This window comes from Neofelis nebulosa, chromosome 6 (genome assembly GCF_028018385.1).
Source record: "Neofelis nebulosa isolate mNeoNeb1 chromosome 6, mNeoNeb1.pri, whole genome shotgun sequence".
In the NCBI taxonomy this organism is placed as follows: domain Eukaryota; kingdom Metazoa; phylum Chordata; class Mammalia; order Carnivora; family Felidae; genus Neofelis; species Neofelis nebulosa.
The window spans coordinates 66,479,836-66,496,179 of NC_080787.1; the positions used below are offsets into that span (position 1 = coordinate 66,479,836).

The following is a 16,344-nucleotide window of genomic DNA, read 5'->3' on the forward strand; positions in this document are numbered from 1 at the left end:
CATATCAGTTGTAAAGATCTATTCAACAAAAACACAAATTGACAATTTCATCTTTGTCCTTTGAGGTATTTATCTATCACCAACTTATTTTCAGTCATATCCCTATTTATTCACCTTCATGGCCTATCAGAAACGTTTGCCACTTTTGTCAATTTCATGCCCCCATGGCCTACTCAATTCTCAGCAGATGACCAGAACTTACACTTCAAAGCAAACTGAGACAGTCATATACAAATGACAAATTCCTGCCCATACTCATCACTAAGAAATTACTATCTGAGTCCATATCCTTGCTTTTTCCCTCACAGTCATTCTATCTAAAGCATCCTGTCTTGGATGTTCATAATACCATCTCCTCTGGAACTGGACATTGTCTCCTCATTCATCCTTTCTGATATTTTTCAACTTCTCCTCCTCTATTCCATCTCATCATCCCTGAAGTCTCTCTTAATCTATTAAAACAAACAAACAAACAAACAAACAAACAAACAGCAAAACAAAAATTTCTTTGACCCTGCATGTCTTTAGTTTCTGCCTAGTCTCAGTCCCTAATACAAATTTCCATGAAGACTAATAAGTCACTAGATATATATTCCTTTTTACCCATGCGATTAGATCTCTCTTCATCATTTTTTTTTTTTCAGTCCTCTTCTCTGTACCTTCTTTACCTTCTTTCAGATAACTTTCCTGAGATCCAGTCTCTGTGCTCCTCTCACTCTCTATCATCTCACTTCCTTACATATATATTCATCTGTCTTGGAAACCTCCACCTGAATTTCCCAGAGATATCTCAGGTCAACTCATCATTTCTTACAATTCTCTCTAATCTTCATATGTATTTTTATCTCAGTTTGGTGATACCAAAATTCACCAAATGACTCAGTAACTAGAGGGCCATTCTAGAATCTTTTGTCTTCTTCAAAAACACTTTAGATCCAATCAGAAATCTCATTTCATCCGAATTTCTTTCTTTATTTCACACCCTCATGACCACTGTTTAGTTCAGGCTTTTACCATCACTCCTGGATTACTATAATAGCTCCTTCTGGATACCCCTCTCATCTGATTTCTATGCCCTGGTTTCAAATCCAGGCTCTATATAAGACACAACTGTTACACTTTAAGTTACGGACAATAAATCAGATCATAACTTCTACTTCCTCATTCAAAAATTTTCATTGGTGCTCTTACTTTCCAGAACATTTTGTGATCTGACTCCTAACTCTATAATCTCGTTTCCTCCATCTCCCCAAACTCTTACCCCTGTAATTTAAAATACAAAACAATAACAATGTTTTAAATTCTTTTAAACACATACCCATATAGTTTAAGATAATCTACTTTGTGCATTTTGTTCCTCTGCCTAGAACAACTTCCCTTGATGCACACACACCAGATAAATTCTTCTTTAACTTTGAAATGCAGCTCTGATATTGCTTTTCCAAAGCCCATCTTTTGACTACCACTGCACAATGATCTCCTCCAGGTAGAGGTAATTACTTCTTCCTCTGGGCTATTCCAGTATTCTATGCCTATTCTTCCTATTACTCCATCACATTCTTTAGTTGACCCTGCTAAAAACTCAGAAAAATTTATCTTTTTATTATGGTACCCATGGGTGATTTATGAAGAGATATACTATATTGGACATATTATTTTACCATGAAATAAAAGCACTTTGAAGCCAGGAGTAAAAAAAAAATTGCAAATTCTGACAGAATGTATCTGGAATCCTTAGTAAGGACAGAATACTGTAATATTCAAAGAAAAAAAAATCACCTAATGCACAGGAAGAGGAAAAAAATAATTTTCTAAAATTACACAGAGGAAAAGCATAAGATCACAGTTTTTCTTAGAATACACATAAAATACTTAGCATAGTGCCTGGAATGCAATTATATGTTCTTAAAAGTGAACTGCTATTGTCATTAACATTACTATTATTAAATAACTAGACACGTATGAATTAAAAGTTCTAAGTCATAGGTACTTACGGTCTTGGTCCTAAGAATTACACATTCTACCAAAACTATCTTGAGTTTTATAAGGAAAATAAAAGGTATTTAAGAGTGATTTATTACATTAGTAAATGTAATAAATAATAACTACCTTTTGCTATTTCATAAGTAACTAATTTATAATGGTCCTTTCCCTAATGGAAATCAATATATCACCAAGAAATTCTATTGAAAAGACTTAACGATTTCTTCTTGCTAAAAGTTCCTTTGTCGCCACATATTAAAACAGATGAATCAAATGATTAACACAGCAAAATGCAAGCCAACTCTTTTCTCATAGAGTTATAAACCTTAAGATAGTTGATAAGAGCTGCCTCACTTACCTTCAGGGGCATCTGCATCACATCTCTTTGGCACAGGGAGGGCTGAGTTGTTTTTATGGTCATCATAAGTTATATTGCTCTGAAAGATGAAAATACAATTAAAATATAAATATTACATTAATACATATATTTGGACTAAAAAGTAATCACATTATGAATTTTAACTCTGTTTTCTATTAAACTACATCTAGCTAATATTCTAAAAGGTAATTTTTATGCAAAATTACAATTAGAAAAGAAAGATTTATGGTAAATGTAACAGTAGGGCTTTTTTTTTTTTTTTTAATTAATTTTTTTATTTTGAGACAGAAGGGCAGAGAGAGAAGGAGAGAGAGAAACCCACGGAGCCTGACATGGGGCTCAGTCCCACGACCTGTGAGATCATGACCTGGGCCCAAATCATGAGTCAGACACTTAACTGAGTGAGCCACCCAGGTGCCTCTAACATTTGGACCTTTTTGCAACAATCTTTAGGTCCTGGTTGAGCAACAGAGTGTTTCCCAGAGAAACAGCCTACTTATTGTTCCACTGTAAAACAAGAATTATCTTTTGTCCATGCAAATGCATGACCTCACTTCATTTATTCATACAAGAAACTTTAACAGGCATGACCTAGTGAACTAGGTGGAGGGGATAAGGCAAGAAGAGAATAAAAAGATACAAGAAGTAGAAAATATGATTCAAGTGATCTTCCAGTACTATGTTTCCCAAACTCAGGTTGCTCATGTACCTCTATTTGTGCTTATATTTGTTCCACCTACATTATTACTTAATATTTGTCAGTGAACTAATTTTTCAACCATCGGTAATATTATGTATGGTACTGATGGAAGGCTGGATGTACTTGTTAAATTTTTGTTCTTAATTACATGTTAAATAAAGTAAAGAAAGAAGGAACTACATGATAAAAAAAAAAAGGAGGGATCTGGGTAGATTAGTAACCAAAGACTCCATTAAGAGCAAGGCTTGAAATAGAACCTGAAACACATATTTGATTTGCATTATTAAATAGAGCAAAGTGTTTTAGGAAAAAGAAACAAACCACACAAAGGTTAAATCAGATATGGTCAAAATATTTTAATAGGTCAAAAAATCCAAACTAGCTGTCCAGTTACAACTAGGAACTGCAGCTGGCTTTTTGAAAGATCAATATCAAGAAAGAGTATAACAGGTAAGAGGATACCCATTATGTTAAAAGGAAGCTCAGACACCCACAAATAAAATATTTTTAAAGCCTCTTCTGTGGGATTCACAGGACTGATGACAAACTTTGCTCATCAAAATTTTGGAGGAAGTCATATTAATAAAATTACTTGAAATATTTATTTTAGAGAAAATATTATGAGTTTCAATAGAGTGCTGAGATAAAGCTCAGCACCTTGGTACCAGGGGATCCATTAAGGAACTATAATAATAGAATTCAGAGTGTTATTAAAACACTTGTAAGAAACAAATATAAATAAGCTCAAAAATAGAATGAAAATCCTATTTTAGCAATATTAAACTTAATCTGATGAGCTATTACCTTATTGGAGTCTTCACAAATTAAAAACTGTTTTTAAATATCACTATCTTTAGAATGTCACGAGAATGGGGATACCTGGCTGGCTCAGTCCGTTAAGTGTCTGACTTCTGCTCAGGTCATGATCTTGTGGTTCATGGGTTTGAGCCCCGTGCCAGGCTTTGTGCTGACAGCTCATAGCCTAAAGCCTGGAGCCTGCTTTGGCTTCTCTGTCTCCCTCTCTCTCTGCCCCTCCCCAGCTCACTCTCTCTCTCCCTCTCAAAAATAAATACTAAAAAAAAAATTTTTAATAAAAAAAAAAAGTCAAGATAATGAAGTTTAAAATTTTACACTTACCTCTATTAAGTAATTTTGGCTTCCATACATAACATATTGGGGAGCAAGACTATAAATCATGTAACTAGTGTGAAGGACAATAAGCAGAAGTATCATGCAGAGAAATAAGAGTGCCTGGGGCCTCGTTCTACCTCTTCTAATTTTATATAGCTGCAAAGAAAAAAGACAGTAACAATATTTCAGCAATATGTTTTATTTGTATGGCACTAAGTCCTGCTCATATGTTAAAGGTAATGACACAGTTCAATCAACCATTTCTTTCTTCCAAAATAAATATTAAGAATTCTTAATCATTTTGGGGCACCTGGGTGGCTCAGTTGGTTGGGCATCCGACTTTGGCTCAGGTCATGATCTATCTCACAGTTTGTGGGTTCGAGCCCCATGTTGGGCTCTGTGCTGACAGCTTGGAGCCTGGAGCCTGCTTTGGATTCTGTCTCCCTCTCTCTCTGCCCCTCCCCAACTTGCGCACGTGCGCGTGTGCTCTCTCTCAAAAATAAATAAACGTTAAAAAAAAATTTTTTTAAAGAATTCTTAATCATTTCAAATGATTATGAGAATGACAAAGACAATTCTTTCCCTGCAAATCTTTTAGGTGTAGATTTATGTTTCCTTTAGTCATAGCAAAGCATGTATATTCAAAGGATCCTATAAATGATCCATGAAAAACTCAAGACCTAGAGAATATATTAGTATTCAGCTGGTTTGTTTCCAGACAAATCTTCTAAACTTATTATGTAATAGCATCTGCTAGAAGCTTATAGAGCTAAGAAGTATTATGAACTACCACTAATTCTATCCAAAGATTAAAGGAATGAGTTTAAACTGTAGGTATTAGTAATATATTTGTGGTTTTATATACTACTGTATAAGAACAGACATGTCACATGTTTATAAATACTCATTTCTATGAAATACTCAGACATCCTCCTACCATACTGTTATAAATTCTAGTTTAAAATAATTTATAGGGGCGCCTGGGTGGCTCAGTCGGTTAAGCGTCCGACTTCAGCTCAGGTCACGATCTCGCGGTCCGCAAGTTCGAGCCCCGCGTCGGGCTCTGGGCTGATGGCTCAGAGCCCGGAGCCTGCTTCCGATTTTGTGTCTCCCTCTTTCTCTGCCCCTCCCCCATTCATGCTGTGTCTCTCTCTGTTTCAAAAATAAATAAACGTTAAAAAAAAATAATAATTTATAATAATCTGATTGTAAATATTTTCATATATATCTATAATAGAGAGAAACTAAAACATGTGGTATCAAATACAATGAGCCACAGGACTTTCTTCATTTCAGTGTCAGAGAACATTTTTATTTTAGCAACTAAGATATCACTTCCCTGTTTTATTAATAGATTTTAGGACAACATAGAGTAAATTAACTCCAATTCTGGATGAGATGAAAACATGAACACCTAAAAATTGACATTTCCCAGTTTCCCTTACATCTCATCATAGCTAGCAGTGATAAAATATTAAACATCAAAAGGAAAGAAGTGTGCTGGGGATTTGTGGGAGTGCTGCTTTATTGATAGAAATGTTTTTCTAATGGAACTTGAACAGGATAAACGGAGCTGCAGCAGCCATATTATGATCATGCAAGAGAAGCCAAGAGAATTACAGAGATGTCGGACTTGACACTTTTGAGCTACAAAGCAATGCTAGATTTTTGAAATTTTCCACAGCAAGAAATCTTTCATTAGTTCAAACCACTATTCAACTGGGTTTTCTTTTACTCACAGCAGGACGTAGTTTCTATCTGAATCACCTTCATCTTAAAATTCTTAATTTACCTCAAAATGAGTGTAAGAAGAAAATAGCTTTTTCCAATCATATAGTAATCTTTAACTTCTAGTAGGAAGAGCTGTCTTTTGAGCTATAGTGTATCCATCTGTACTTCAATACTTCCATGCAGCCAAACACTATGGAAAAAATACAAGGATCTCTGTGCCTTGGCATTACTGACATTTTGGGCTGGATAAGTCTTTGTTGTGTGAGGCTACCCCGTGCAACACAGAGTGTTTAGCAGACTCCCCAAGCCTCTACCCACACTATACACCAGTAGCACCCACTAGTTTTACCAACTGAAAATATCTCCAGACATAGCCAAATGTACCCAGGGGACAAACCTGCCCATTTACAAACCACTGCTCTAAACAAAAAGCATTTTTACGTTACCATGAAGTGAGAAAGCAAATACTTCCATCGCTTTTAATATCAAGATATTTACTTTTATATTACAAATCTAGGTTAATGTGTAGTAATGGAAATTACATACAAAATGAAAAAAATCAAAATAATATTGTTATACTTACTCTAACCCAAAAGAACCATATGCCAATATTTCGAATTCCTGCCATTGAAGTAAAAATAAAGTACATAATAATAATTGTTATAAGAATATAATCAAGAGGAAATACCTGAAAAAAAGATAAAATTAAATTTAATACACAAACAACAGGAGTTCTGGAAGTCATATAAAGTTAACTGAAACTTCATTCATATTTGACAAATGTTTAAAATATCAACTCTGATTTAGATCAGGCTACTATGATAATACAAAAAAAAAAAATAATAATCCTCCAAAAAACAATTACTAGATTGTTACTAAATTGTTTAGTGCCACTATCCTAAGAGAAATCCTGTAACAAATTAAACAAAAATTACATTTATGTATGGAATAAAAGACTTCATTAGTTCAAAAATAGGAATTCATTGGAAAAGTTCATCTTAGGTATTATAATGTATCCCAAATCAAATTACGTATAAGAGTTCAGTAATATGTCACTATAATAATCTTGAAAGTACTATTATCGATGTAGAAGTCATATGTAAATGAGCCAAATCAGCAGAAGCCCAAGCATATATTGCCAAGTATCAATAGTCTGTTAACATACTAGTTTGACAGAGTGTGAGAATGTTTGCTAGAGAAGAAAATGACTGATTTTTTTTTCCTTTTACTCACTGTTTGTAGAACAGGCAAAAGCATATTCAGAGGATTACTCAGGTTTGCTCCAAAAATTATAAAACCAGAATCTATTCCAGCTGAATGAAGAGCTTTATCCAAACTAAAACAACAAAAAATTATAAAGAGTGAATTTATATATTATACTAGCACATTTTTAATTAACTTCACAGGATGTGTGCTGTACAGAATATGTGTACTATACTCACTTTGATAGGAAGAGAGAAATTACAAACAGCAATGCAACTAAGATGAAAAATATTCCCCAAATGATCTAAAAGCACAAAAAAAATCATTAAAATATAATTTTAAAAGGTGATATTAAAAGCACAAAACCATTATGCTCAATATGAGTTGCAAGCATACGACAATGATCCAAATAAAATGATCCATGATATATTTTAATTCAGCATATAATCCGAGGCATTCATCATCTAAATTTTCATTATGAGGCTATTTGACTCAAAACACATACACAAAAGAGACAAAGTATTTAAAAGTCTTTATTAGTAAGTAAACAAAGGAGACTCTGCTAAGTCACATAAAAGGTTTATGTTCAGTTAGACTGAAATATAAACTTCAAAGATAAATGAAAAGTACATTAAGACTTACTACATACACAGACAAACCAAAACCATGAAACTCATCAGGTTATATAAACCTTTTGTCAAAAAGGGAACTTGGAACATTTTCCCCACAGATTTTTTATTCAGACATACACACACACGCACACACACACATACACAAATTCACAGTTTTTGCTTATGTTGTGTGGTAACTAACTAACTAACTATGGCCCAGAACAGCACTGAAGACATTGTCATGTTAAGATTTCTGGTGAAGAAATGTATTAAGCATTGTAATTAGAATACATTTCCTTACTGTATGAACTTTATATTAGAGATGGTAGAAAACAAGCAAAAAATTTTTGGAACTGGGTCTCTTAAGAATAAAAACGCCTGAAATCTATGTCAGTAATAACGTAGGTTCTTTTTTTCCCTGACATCTTCCTTAAGTTCCAGTGACAAGTAGGCTGAAGAGTCCACAAAGTCAGAACAAAAAAAGATTTCAATTAAGCAGAGTTCAGTGTTTTTACCTTCTCTTTTGACTGGAGTTGATAGGAATAGATGGATAATATAATGAATGTGATGGTGTTTTCCACCTTACTTCACATTTTAGAATTCTGACAGGATAAATGAAGTAAAACAGCATCCTACCCCACATATAAAGATGAGTTTTGGAATAAATTTTAAGCTGTGTTCCTGGGAATTCTTCAGTTCTGAGAGAGTGCCTTTGGAACTCATTGGGAAAGAAAGTTGGCAAGAGAAGACCAAAAAGGCTATAGTCATTGCTTGAAATAGAAAACAATGCATGTACCTGGAATTTCACATAAGAATTCATTTATTTAAAAAAGGTCTCACTGCTAAAGAGGTTCGAAGTGACTCCTTTATAGTAACAAAAGTTCATTATAGTAGAAGCTATAAAGGAGCTTACACAGTCTTTTTCTACTAGATTTGAGCACCTTTATTTGATAACTAGGTGAGGACAATATGATTACACTGAGGATCAAAAAGTGAAACCTATTACTTCCTAATGGACTGTTAATAAGAAATAGCTTGTAGAATGAGGGAGTATAACTACCAGATACCAAGTAGTAGTAAAAAGAACATGACACAGAAATAGCAAAAGTTAAAATACCCTTTCCTTGATGTCGATTTTGGGGAAGAAAAAAAAAAAAGGAAAAAAATCCTTGACTATTTTCCCAATCTGTTGGGATATATGACCCAGAGTTCAACTGTTTAATCATAGCTACTTAATAGAATATATTATAAATGTGAAAAGATAAATTTTATAAAAACCTCAAAAACAACATACATTTAAATGAGAACTTAAATTAGTACTTGAACTAAGTGGAAACCATGACTTAAGAACTAAAACTAATAATGAAAACAATGTCTCACTAAAGACTATCAAGGGAGAGAAATTATAAAAAAGAAGTGAATTGAAATTCTAGAGTTGACACTGATAAGAAAATTTCATTACAAGGGTTAAACAGCAGATTTGGGCAGGAAAGAAGAAAATATCATCAAACTTAAAGCAACTGAGATGACCAAGTCTGAGGAACAGAATGAAAAAATAATGAAATAAACTGAACAGAGACTCAGACACATGTGACACCTTGAAACATAGCAATATAAGCTCAATAGGATTCCCAGAAAAAGAGGAGGGAAAGGGACAGAAAGAAAACTTCAAGAAATAATAGGCAAAAACAATCTAAATTTGATGAAAAATAACCTATGCATCCAAGAAACTCAACAAAGTCTAAGAGGAATAAATTCAAAGACATCTACACCTAGACATGCATAAATGGAGGGGAGGGCAAATCAAAGAGATCTTGAAAGCAATAAGAAGGAAGAGACTCATGTAAAGCAGATTCTCAGCAAGATTAACAACTCATTTCCTATCAGAAACCATGAAGGCTAGAAGACAGTAGGAAAACAATTTAGATAAACCTAGTAGTTTCTTATAGTTGAGTTTTAAGAGTATTTTATGTATTTTGGATTGAAGCCTATTTTTTAAGTTTGTTTTTTTTTTTAACTTTATTTATTTTGATAGAGAGAGAGAGAGAGAGAGCGCAAACAGGGTAGGGGCAGAGAGAGAGGGACAGGGAGAATCCCAAGCAGGCTCGGTGCGGGCAGTGCAGAGCCTGATGGGGGACTTGAATTCATGGAACCCTGAGATCATGTGACTTTTTTTTTTTTTTTAGTAGGCTTCACATGCAGCGCAGAGCCCAACACAGGACTTGAACTCACAACCCTGAGATCAAGACCTGAGCTGAGTCAGATGCTTAACTGACTGAGCCACCCAAGCACCAATGTGACCTGTCCTTTTACTTCCTTAACAGTGTCCTTCACAGAGCAGTACTTTTTAATTTTAATAAAGTACAAGTTATCCATTTATTTCTTTCATGGATCATGCTTTGGTGATGTATTTAAAAACTTACTACCATACCTCAGGTCACCTAGATTTTCTCTGTTACTTTCTAGAAGGTTTATAGTTTTTTTTTGTTTTGTTTTGTTTTGTTTTTTAATACAACGGGTCTATAATCCACTTTAAGTTTTGTGAAAGGTCTAAAGTCTATGTCTATATTCACTTTTTTTGTGTAGATGTCAAATTCTTTCAGCACTATTTGTTGATAAGAGTATCCTTTCTCCAAGGAGTTATCTTTCCTCCTTTGTCAAAGATCAGTTAACCTCATTATGGGTCTATTTCAGGGCTCTCTATTCTGTCGCACTGGTCTATGTGTCTCCTCTTCCACCAATACCATGCTGTCTTGATTACTGTAGCATTAGAGTAAGTCTTGAGGTTGGGTGGTGTCAGTCCTCTGACTTTGTTCTTAGGTATTGTGGCTATTCTGGGTCTTTTTTCCCCCTCCCACATATGTTTTATAATCAATTTGTGAATATCCACAAAATAACTTGGGATTTTTATTGTAATTGCATTAAATTTATAGGTCAAGTTGGGAAAAATTGACCTCTTAAAACAATGTTGTTTTAGAGACATAAATATATAGAACAGAAACCAAGTTTTTCCTGTGTATCAGATATGAATCATGTAATGTTCATTAAACCACATTAAAGAGGTGAAACGTTATAATCTACAAAGAATACCAAGTAAGACATTACTTTTTTCAGAGTAAAAATACTATCAATGTTACTAACTTGACGTGTGATGTTATCTAAAGCAATGATGGATCAACTGTCCAGAAAATTTTCCATTACCTACAAAGAAAATTTATGTTCCTCTATCTCATTAATAGCATACCATTCCCCCAAATCTCTTCCCTTTCCCTTTTACTAACTTTAAAACCCTGTGTTCTTTTCTTTCATTTAAATCAGTGGTTCTAAATTGGATATATTCTACCCCCCTTCAAAAGGACATTTGACAATGTTTACAGAAAGTCTGTCATGATTTGAGTTGGGCAGGGGTGTTACAGCAAGCAGGTAAGAATGCTGCTAAATACCCTAAAATGCACAGGACAGTAGTCACCCTCCCCAACAAAGAATTATTGGGCCCCAAATGTCAACTGTGCTGAGACTGATAAAGTCTGATTTAAATTGAACCCTGAATGGTCTTAGAAAGCAGCATGAATAAGCTATCACTTTAGCAAAAATAAACTTTCAATCACTCTCTTAAAATCATTTGTGTTTTGAGATGCTAATTAGCCTACCATAAATCTCTTATCCTAGAATTTAATACTGTCTGACAATGTGAAACAAAACCTCCAAACAGTATAGAAAGAAATAATTCAGGATCAGTTTTTTTTTTTTTTTTTTTTTTTTTTAGGACACACCTCTTATCAAGTTTCATAGGTGAATTTCCTATATCCATAAAATAGCTTTTGTGTATACAGAAATATAACCCAAAAAAGTAGAAAGTTACCACACCTAGAGACTCAAATAATAGCTACAAATGTAAGATAAAAATAATTTCTATTGTATCTTATTATTTTTGTTACCTTAAATAAAATACCATGTACTGCTTCCTTTTTTGCCTTTTTCTAGTTTTCTTACTCTTTAATAACAATGAGGATAGGAAACAGAAGCATGTGGTCCCTTTATAACTACCTAGAATCTTGTTAACCAAAGAGTGGTCATGGACCATCAGTGTCAACTGGGAGCTTGCTGGAGCTTACACACCCTTGGGACTTACCAAAGGTGGACTGGATCTGAATTTGTATTTTAACAAGAGTCCCAAGTAATTCTTATGTTACAATTGAGAAACTGTGCCTTAGAAAAGTCATTTAGAATATCAGATGACTACCATAAAAAGATACCACTTCAACCCAGGTTAACAAGAGTTTGAAAAGATAATTCTGGAATGGAGAACTGGATTTTAATTTAACCCAAACTGAACATTCCTCTCTCTAGAAACCCATCTGACATTATGTGTCCAGTATTACATAGCTAATGGCCATGGGTCCCAGGTCCCCTAACTCTAAGTGGCAAATCAATTAGTCTTCAAGACTTTCCTCAGAGGTAGAAGGTTAATACATAATTTTCATTATCAAATCTTGATAGGACATTGTAAGTTACAGTTCTAGGAAAAGAATTAAGTTTCTTTACATGTTACAAGTGTTGTACATAAAGTTTTTTAAAAAGTTAGAAGATCAATAATATTCAGCTCTGGCTACAAATTATTGTATTTTAAATTACAAAGAATCTCATAGTGATTTGTTAGGGTAGTACTAGCTAATGGTATTTGGTCATTGTTCTATTCTTATAGAAGAGACTTTCATAAAGATTGACATTAAAAACGAGAGTGGTAAGGATAATGCCAAAATCAGGGTGGGGGGGGAGGGGGAAGTAGGGGAGGTCTAGTAGAATTTAAGATTTTAAAGCCTAATTTTGCCATAATTTCAGATATATGAGAAAACTGCAAAAACTGCACAAAGAATTTTGGTATACCTTCCAACTAAATTGTCCAAATGTTAACATTTACCTTGCTTTATCATTCTCTAGGTGGCTGAACTGTTTTTGAGAATAAGCTGCAGAAAAATACTTTAATACCTATCCTCCAAAAGCAAATTCTTTCACATAATCACACTTCAATTATCAAAATCAAGAAATTAATATTGATATAACACTATTATATAGAGGCTATTATATAATCTATAGACTTAATTCAAATTTTAATTGTTCCACTTGAGTCCTTTAGAGAACAAAGTTGTGTTGTTGTTTTTTTTCTGGTCCAAAATGCAATTCAGCATTATACTTTGCTTTTATCTGTTTAGTACCCTTTAATCTGGAACAGTTCCTAAATCACTTTTACCTTCATGACCTTTATATTTTGAAGAGTCCAGGACAGTTATTTGCATCGTCCTTCAATGCAGGTTACCTATTTCTTTACAATTATTTATATTCAGTTCATGTATTTTTGGCAGAAATGACAGAGGCACAATCGTATCTATTACCCCATTACTGATGAGCTTAACTTGGATCACATGGTTAAGGTGGTTTAAGCCATGTCTCTTCACTGTACAATTACTACTGTCCCCTTTATAATTAGTAAGTCTTGTGTAGAAATAGTGAGATTATGCAAATATCCTGTTATCCCCAAATTTTCACCTTCTAATTTTAGTATTCATTTATTTCTCTTGCAAGAAACAGTACTGTATGTGATGTTTGCCAAATACTGATTTTCTAATTCTGACATTTATTCTACACTTATTAGAATGCCACTGTAGGGTAGAGCTTTCCTTTCTCCATTTACTTATTTCTATCATTATACTCATATATTTTGATACTTAAATGGTCCCAGGTTTAGGAAGCAAGAGCCCCGTCAAGCACATTCCCTTATCATACTCTAGCTATACTTCTGCACTTCTTCTCTGACATAAGCAGGTGTGGGCTTATACACTTTCCCAGCACCAGCCTCAGCATCAACCATTTCTCCAATCAGCCCGGTTTCCTTTCAATGAAGTTAGTGTTTTATCTATTAGTTGAAACATACACATAGAAATTATTGATCTAGTTTTCCTCTTCATTGTTTTCTGATTTTATGTTTACTTTTTTCCTTGTACTTTCTGTTGGTTTACTTTGCTCCTTTGCTAGCCTTGCATGTTTGGAATTTAGAGTATAATTTTTATCCTTTCTTTTTTATTGATAAATGTGTTTAAGGCTTTGAATTTCCTGATCCTTATTTCATGATCACCGTTTTAATTATCTCATAGGTTCTAATATGATATTTCCATCGTTAATTTTAAGAATTTTGAAGTTTGTTTTTATTTCTCCTTTCCTTTCACCCAAGAGTTGCTGAATACAAGGTTAATTTCCAAGTGAAAAGTGTCCTACTTTATTGATTTTATTATAATTTCTAGTTTTAATGCTGCACTGCAATCAGGGAAGAGGTGTTTGTAATATATCTACTCTGTAGAATTTATTGAAGTTTCTTCATGACATAATATATGATCAATTTTAGTGAATGTTCCATGTGCACTTGGAAAGTGTAGACTCTATATTGGGATTTAAAGTCCCAAAGTTATGATATACCTTATTGTCTCAGGTCTTCTATATTCTTACTCAATTTTGTGCATCTGAAATGTCTTACCCTGAGTATGGTGCTATGTTATTCTCCTACTATTAACATATTTCAATCTACGTCTCCTTGAATATCTCATACTTCTTGCTTCATAAAGGTGGTTGCTGTGTTCTTTGGTACGTAACTATTTCATCTTCATCATAACTTACAAATTTTCCTAATAAGTATATTAGTTTTCTATTGCTACGGTAACAAACTACCACAAATGTAGTGGCTTAAAACAACACCTACTTCTTATTCTGTGGGTCAGAAGTCTGGGCACAGCACAGCTCAGATGGTTCTTTGCTTAAGGTGGCACAAAGCCAAACTACCAAGTTGTCAGCAGGGCTATATTCCCTCCGGGAGGCTCTGGGGAAGAATCCCTTCATGCTCTTTCAGAGTGTTGATAGAATTCAGATCCTTGAGGTTGTAGGCTCAATACAGGGTTGTAGTCTTTGATGGCTATGAGCCTCTCAGTTCCTTAAGCTGCTTGCATTCCTCTTCATACTGCCCTCTCCATCTTCAAATTAGTAATGGCAAGCCAATCCTTTATCACATTTTCACTATCCCTGACTTACTCTTTATACCACATACATCTCTCTGACTCATCAGGCCAAAAAAGTTCTCTGCTTTTAAGGGCACATGTTATTAGACTGGGCCCACACAGATAATCCAGGATAACCTCCTAAAAGTCTGTAACATAATTGCATTTGCAAAGTCCCTTCTGCCACTTCATGTGGCTACTATAAAGGGTTCCACAGATTAGGGCATGGAAATCACTGAGGGAGGAGAAAAGGATTCTATCACAAAAAGTATCCTTCTCTGTCGGACTTAATGTTTTTCAGCTTGAAATTCTACTTTGTCCAGTATCAAGATCGCTATACGTTTTCTTATCATTTCCATTTGCCTAGTATATCTTTTAATATACATTTTTAGCCTTTGTCAATCTGTTTTAGGTTATACCTTGCTTTGTGAGGAAAATTAAAATTTTTCTTTTAATAGTGAGTTAGGTCCACTCATATTTATTGATATGCCTGGAACATTAATCTCAACATATATTATTATCTGAGACTTGCGTGTATTTTATATTTCTCGTGTTTCTTTGTTAATATGTGTTCTTCACTCTTCCATTTTTAAGTCCTTTTTGTCAAGTAGCTTTATACTTTTGTTTCAGTGTATTTTAATTTTCAAATGCTCTTAGCCCGTTTTCATATTTAGCCCTTTAATATAAAGTTGATTAGTTTTTATGTACCCAACTCCCACCTACTACCCATACAGTAATCTGTAAGAAATTCTACTTCTCTCTCTTAATTGCATGATTTCTGTCTCATCAGAACCTATGTTTACACATATTCTCACCCTTGCCCACATCTTTTCTTCATAGATCTGCAATATTAAATATTCAGCATTACTTCTTTTGCTGATGTTTTCCACCTCATCTCTTGGTTGGTCAGAGCTTGGCAATTAGTGGATTTCTCAAGAGCCCGTGGGTACAGAATTCCCTAAGTCCTTAAATGTTTAAAAATCTCTTTTCTAAAAGATAGTTTGGCCAAATATAAACTTCTGATTTTGGACTGTTCATTTAGGCCTTTTTTAATATCCCCCCACCCCATTCTTGCTTGATGTTTTTTGAAAAATCTGATAATAAGTCTAACTATGTTGACCTTGTAAATCAGTGGATTTTTTTTTACTTGGAAATCTTAAGGACTTTTCTTTAATTCTGAAGTCAGTGTTACTAGGAAAATGCACATAAATTTTCCCAGGTACAAAGTGGCTATTTCAATGTGTAGATTTCATGTCTATTTTTAGGTCATTTTTTGGAATCACAACTTTAAATATTAGTTCCACTAATTTCTTTTGTTTTGCTTCTGCATGGACCAATTAAGCTTCTCCTTCTCCAATTAAACACATGTAGTTTTTCCTTCTCTTCCATTTCAACACTTTTTGATTCTTTTTACTTCTTGTTTCTTTCTCTTGGTTGTTTCTCCTACCTTTCTTCAATGCTGCTTACCAAATTTTGAGTCTATTTTCCTTTGGACACCCTGTAATTTTGTTTTCATCTCTGTTTTCCTCTCATTTTTCCCACAGTCCAACTCTTCATGTCACT

At 34.0% G+C, this 16,344-nt stretch overlaps 1 protein-coding gene across 2 annotated transcripts in view; it reads right to left on the reverse strand.

Moving 5' to 3' along the window:
* LMBRD1 (LMBR1 domain containing 1) overlaps positions 1 to 16,344 on the reverse strand; it is a 114,306-nt gene that overhangs the window by 25,174 nt on the left and 72,788 nt on the right. For both annotated transcript variants that reach the window (XM_058734372.1, XM_058734374.1), the window contains 5 exons: positions 7,367 to 7,431; positions 7,158 to 7,260; positions 6,508 to 6,612; positions 4,200 to 4,349; positions 2,342 to 2,420 (listed from right to left, as the gene is read on the reverse strand). In XM_058734372.1, the coding sequence (XP_058590355.1) occupies positions 2,342 to 2,420; positions 4,200 to 4,349; positions 6,508 to 6,612; positions 7,158 to 7,260; positions 7,367 to 7,431 (502 nt within the window). The remainder of the gene's footprint in view (positions 1 to 2,341; positions 2,421 to 4,199; positions 4,350 to 6,507; positions 6,613 to 7,157; positions 7,261 to 7,366; positions 7,432 to 16,344) is intronic.